The following is a 6128-nucleotide window of genomic DNA, read 5'->3' as shown; positions in this document are numbered from 1 at the left end:
TCATGCCTACACATCTGTGCAGCAGCTGCATCTCTTCAGCCATTAAATCCTTGAGTTTACCCACTGGTGAGGTTCTAGTGTCAAATGTATTGTGAGTTATAGGTGAGGTTTCACTCTGAGCTTTACAATGTCTAAGATGTGTACACTATGAACACAGACAAAATGAGCAGTATACGGTACATAATGTTTGCTGCTATTTAAAAAAAGAATTGCACTGGTAACATAGAGAAGAGTTTAAATAGAACAGTTTCTCACATTTCAATTTCATGGTTAAGACATCGCTTGTCTGTGTATGAGTTTTTTGGGAAATACACTTACTTGCTTTAGAAGATTGAAGCCAGTACTAAGACTATAGCAGGGAGTTAGCTTTGCTTAGCATGAAGACTTCAAACGGGGAAACAGCTAGATAACAATGTGCACCTGTAACAACCCTGAGTCTCACCGATTATCATGATACAGTATATATCGTTTGTTAAACACCAAAGAATAAAAACAGAGTGAACTTCAGAGCTGCTGGTAGTAGGATTTTGTTTTCCCCCGTTTCAAATTCTTAGGCTATAAGCTAAGCTAACCAGCTGCTGGCTGTAGCTTCATATTTACTGGACAGACATGAGAGAGGTACAGATAGATGGATGGATAACTCTTGTCAAAAAAGCGAATAAACGTATTTCCGAAATGTCAAACTATTCCTCCAGGACACTTAATTGTGGCAGTGGCAGTGTTTTGAACACTATGCAGACATATGGAAGATTTATTTCATCTTCATTCTTTTTTTACTGTCCTTTTTGGAATACTTTGAACTCTATACTTTGAACTCTATATTGTCTGTTAAAAAAATGTTTTTTCTCAGTTACATTTACATTTCAAATGATGTACAATTCATTCGTTTTTTTTTTAACTAATTCTGGTTTCAGTGTTTATTTTTTCCCCCTGTAATTTATGTTGTAAACTTGTTTAGTGAAAGTGAGTGGGCACAATTTTTATTGTATGAGCCACAAGGAGAGGGACAAAGAAAAACACCTAGTCATACAAAACACAGCTCTTGAGAGATATTAAACCTTACTTAAATAGTTTGTGTTGACAAAGCTTTTAAGCGAAGTCACTGGGGAGAAACAACTGAAGGAAAATGATCATAAAAGGTCCCTGATTATCACTCTTTTTTCTATTTTTAATTGGACTGGAGATATTTTCAGACATCACCTTCTTGTTTTTTTGTTTTTGCAAGTCCCTGTTCAGACCTACCATCATCCTGTTGATCATGCTGCCAAACAACAAAACCAAATAGGCCCACTGGCCAATATTTGTAAGAGTTGTTGCTTTAAAAGTAGTTATAACTCTGAATCATATCTTTAGTGTTTCTCTGGATGATTGCCTTTAGGTCTCTTCTAAATTTGAATATATACATAATATTGAATTTTGTAAAAAAAAAAAAAAAAAAAAAAAAAAAAAAGCTGGAATGCCATAGAAACCTGCAAAGAATAAACACAAGAAAAATACATTCTTCTGTCTGACATTCAACAAAACAAAACCATGTATCATTAATCCATGTTCCATGTTAGAGATGAAAAGAAAATTGAACTGGCACTGTGGGTGCAAGAGAGCCATTAGAAACCTCTTTGCTGTAGGTTTTGCTGTGAGTGTATTTCTGCTTTCATTGATTCTTTCCCTCAGACCCTTGTGACATCTCTTTCATCATAAAAGCTGCTCATATGGAATTTATCAGCACTATACAGCCTGCACGATGTCCAGAGGGACTTCATTGCTTTGTGAGATATTTTCAGCGTGACTGAGAATATGGCTTCTGCGATAGAAAACATATGTTTTGCTAATTATTGTTATTCCAACTGTTATTTATGTTACTGATATGCTTAAATGTAGTTTTGATTATGTTTTTTAAAGTTTAGAGCTGCAACAGGGAACTGGAAAAAAGCAAACAAAGGTGTGCTCATTTGCTCAATCAAACATGGCGAGATATCAGCTAATTAATGCAAATCTAAACAAAAGAGAATAATACATTTGACCTTGAAATGTTCCGTCTGTTATGCTCTTTTCAAACCTGATGTTTGAATAGGGAATTTATATAATGTATGCAAATATGTTACTGTGTCTCTACAGTTTCACTTCAGTTTATATAAATCAATATTAATCACAATTTTCTAAAGAAAGTACTGGATGAGTAACTCTGAAGATTTATTTTAATTTGACACACAAAACTCTCATAAATAAAGAAAATCTATACATGCTTAGGGTTGTAAAGGGATTTATTAATCCCACAGTCCACAGGAAGCTGCAAAGCCTGTTTACAAAATGTATTTGCACAGGATCAACTTCTGGCTCAAACATGAAAGGGATTTACACATGTGTCTTACACTGGTTCTAGATATTCAATACCAATTCACTGTGATATGACAAATCGAGAGCTCCATATGTTGAGAGATGCTGTAGTGTGGCTGACAACACAAGATGACTGCAGTGAGATGAGGGAGACTGCAAACTTGGCGACAACAATTAGCATTTTTCTAAAATGTTTTCGCTGTCAGATTTGTTGCACATCTCCAGTGACTGTAATAACAACTTTATATTCCTTCTCTGACTCGGATGATGTTTTGAATTGGAACTGCCTCCATGGTCATTAGTTCCTGCCTACCAGTTTGTCAGACTGGATGTCTATGATCCAAAGATACAAACTTTCCCTGCATGCAGAGTCACTCTGGAGTCATTTCAGTGGACGGGCTGGGTTACTGTTTTTGTTTTGTTTTTTTCATTTTCAAGTAAATCCAGTGACAAATTGTAGAAGTAAAAGATGAGGCAGTTGGTATATGAAAAACTAGAAATAACACCTTGCAATTGCGGCCTACCTCACTGAGACTACTTTGAGGTTACATCACTGTTTATACAGAATCACATAAAATATTAACCATTTGTGTTATCTAATACTTGCTGTGTGAAGTCTTGACCTTTGAGGAGTTCTTGACATATTGTGTTCAAAATACCAAAATCATGTATTATGAGGTCACAGAGACCTTGACCTTTGACCAACAAAATCTAATCACTTTGTCCTTGAGTGAACGTTTGTACCAAATTCGAAGAAATTCCCTTAAAGACGTTACTGAGATATCACATTCACAAGAATGGGACGGATGGACGAATGGAGGGATGGACATCCCGAAGACATAATGCCTCCGGCTCTCGCTGAGGCATAAAAACATTCTTGCTACAAACTGAGCCTCAAAACACTTAATATTAAAAGTCCTACACGCTCACACAGGTGTTTTCAATCAGTTTTCTCTGGCTAATTAGACTTCTACACATGCTGAAATTAGACGGAGCAATTCTGGGAATTACATGATGTCAACAAACTCTGTGAAGTAATAATGATAATTGTGTAAATGGTCCTAAGCTAACAGGTGCAACAGATGTAACAGGAGAGTAAGGGAGCTGTCAATTAAACTCAGTCTATACAAGCCCACACAGGTCTGCGATGAAATATCACCTCAATAGTGTTCTCTTAAGTGAGAAATAAATTGAATCCTTGTTAAACAGAAGTTGTGCTTTCTCTTGACAAAACGAGTTCACATAAAGTCTGAATATTGTTTCAAAGAAAAATTCAAAATATGTACCCATAGCATCAGTAACACATGTATCACATAAAATACCCATCTTTCCCTTCATGTCTTATTTATGTGCACTAAAATTGGGGGTACAATATTTCACAGTTACGATACTGATGCAAAAGCACCACAACTACGACACCACAAACACAAACCTGTGTCACAGCAAACACAGAGAATATCTACAGATTCGTGTCAGTAAATACTTTTTCTAACAGATGGAAACAACTATGATAACATGATAATAATGTTAAATATTAAAATGAAAGATATCCTTAAATAATTTATCATACACACAATCTGTCCTAATGAACCCAACACGCTCATCAAAGCCTTTATTAAGAGATGCTGAAAGTGCTCGTGTCATCATCCGTTACATTGAACCTCTTGATGGTTTGGCCACTCACGTCCTCCTGCTCTGTCATCGGCTCGTTGCTCTCATGGGATGAATCCTTGATCATGCCGTAATACATCGGCATGTTGTACTCGGCTGCCTTCTCCTTTTGTTGCCAGTTGCATTTGCAGAGCTTTTTGAACGCAACACGAAACTTCTGAGACATGAGGTTGTAAATGATGGGGTTGATGGCACTGTTGGTGTAGATGCACATCCGGCAGAAGAGCAGGAACCAGGTGGTGTTGTAAGGCGGGTCGACGAGGGAGTTGACCACCACCAGTGTTCGGTAAGGCATCCAGAGCAAGGCAAAGAGGATGACCACCACAGCCAGCATCTTTGTTATCTGTTGATACAGAGAAGGAGGTAGAGGAGCAAGGATACAAAGGATGGGAGAGTGATGTTATCATGTGACAATAATAAGGAACAGTACAATTAGCAGGCACAACTGTATGACTCAATCTCAGTGTTGTAGATGTTTAACAAGAATCTGGATCCCTGCTAGCACCTCTGTGAGGCTGCACTTCGTTAGTTGTTAGTTAAACGTCAGCATGCTAACATGCTCACAATGACTGACAAAGTTCAGGTTATGCTAAAATAACTAGTTTATATGACAGGTTGTCTGACCACATCAGAAAGCTAAAGTGTTCATAGTTTCGATCAACCACACTTTAAGGCAAGGCGAAAAGCCAAGAACCCCACGATTATCATTTTAAATATGGAGATTAAAGTTTAGTGTGTTAGCATGCTTACATTAGCTAATTAGCACTAAACACAAAGTAGACCTGAAGCTGATGGGAATTTCATTAGTTTTGCAGGGTTTTGGTCACAAACCACAATTTTTCGACAAATTAAACTTTAGATCTGATGGTGGTAGATGAAAAGTTATTACATTCCATCAGTTGTTGTTGAGACATTTACTCACAAATGTCAACCATATGGTGGTGCTGGAGGAAACGTCAGTAGGATTCATCCTCTGGGGACCATGAATGTCTGTACTAAATCTACCAAAAACGGTGGACCGACCAGCTGACATTGACACTCATACAGCCACTATACTAGCATTATAAAAAGTTATAAATTTGAGGAAATAATCAAGATTTAGATACTGACCTGAGGATTAGCTAAAATTGAAATTTCTTAATCACAAATTATTAATAAGATCTCAACATTTTCTCATAAAGCTGGAATTTTCCAGTACCTGCTTCCTTGCAGAGACTGCGCCCTTGTTGGCCTTGGTGTTGTTGGAGTGACCCTGGTGAACAGACCCTCCTCCGGCTCCGTCGTTGAGATGCGACGGCAAGGGGCTCATGAACAAAATCCTTGCGATGAGTCCGTAAAGCACAGTGGCCACAATGAGGGGGATCACATAAAAGAGAGTGAAGTCCAGGAAATAGATTGGCATGTAGAGGCTCCTGGAGACACGATAGCCACAGGTGACCACCACTCCATTAGCATAGACGGTTTCATGTATGTCCACTAAGAAGAACCACATAATGCAGTAGAGCGAGGTGAAGACCCACACTCCAGCTATGATCCTCTTGGCCCGGGAAACGGTGCATATGAACTGTGCCTTTATGGAGTGACAAATAGCGATGTATCGTTCAATGGTGAATGCTGTGATAGAGCAGGATGACACGTTGATGCCCAGGTACTGAAGGTAAGTTATACACAAGCACCCTGTGTAGCCGTATATCCAGAACGCTACAACATCAGAGATATTAGGCAACCCTGCAGCCAGGAGCACAATGAGGTCTGCGATAGCCAGACTGACAAGGTAACAGTTGGTCGGGGTCACCATGTGTTTAGTGCGCAGCACAACCAGCACCACCATGATATTGCCAGCAATCCCAACTCCACAGATGAGAATCGTCAAAAATATTGTTATGACCTGCTCTTCGAGAGGGTTCAGAGGCATTACTGTCAGATTTAAAACCTGGGTGACGTCCTGGAAGATAGTCGTGCTGTTCTCCATTGTGTTCAAGTCCTGTGGCCAAACTTCAGTCGATCACCAGGGCATGAAACAAGAATCCTAAAGGCAGAAATGCAAATAGAGAATATTTTCTTTGGACTCAGTCTTTGACTTACAAAATTAAAACTGCAACATCTCAAAATACAGTACTGAT

The 6128-nt window shown here is 38.6% G+C and overlaps 1 protein-coding gene across 1 annotated transcript; it reads right to left on the bottom strand.

The window, feature by feature from the left end:
- Positions 1–2166: 2166 nt before the first annotated feature.
- On the bottom strand, positions 2167–6030 carry LOC111661898 (thyrotropin-releasing hormone receptor). Its single transcript, XM_023415593.2, has 2 exons — positions 5204–6030; positions 2167–4348 (listed from the first exon to the last, which is right to left on the bottom strand). Exons 1-2 carry the CDS (start codon positions 5975–5977, stop codon positions 3950–3952), a joined length of 1173 nt encoding a protein of 390 aa, XP_023271361.1. The 5' UTR covers positions 5978–6030; the 3' UTR covers positions 2167–3949.
- Between the last annotated feature and the right edge of the window lie 98 nt (positions 6031–6128).

Source organism: Seriola lalandi, unplaced genomic scaffold, assembly GCF_002814215.2.
Source record: "Seriola lalandi dorsalis isolate HSWRI2012SDOR001 ecotype SW California unplaced genomic scaffold, Sedor1 jcf7180002054554, whole genome shotgun sequence".
NCBI classification, from domain to species: domain Eukaryota; kingdom Metazoa; phylum Chordata; class Actinopteri; order Carangiformes; family Carangidae; genus Seriola; species Seriola lalandi.
Note: the sequence above shows the minus strand (reverse complement) of the source record. Positions and strands in the feature narration are given on the sequence as shown.

Coding starts and splice junctions, on each gene's coding strand:
- LOC111661898 (XM_023415593.2), bottom strand. CDS start 5,977: ATGGAGAACAGCACGACTATCTTCCAGGACGTCACCCAGGTTTTAAAT. Junction 4,349..5,203: donor CAGTCTCTGCAAGGAAGCAG/GTACTGGAAAAT, acceptor CTGTATCAACAG/ATAACAAAGATGCTGGCTGT.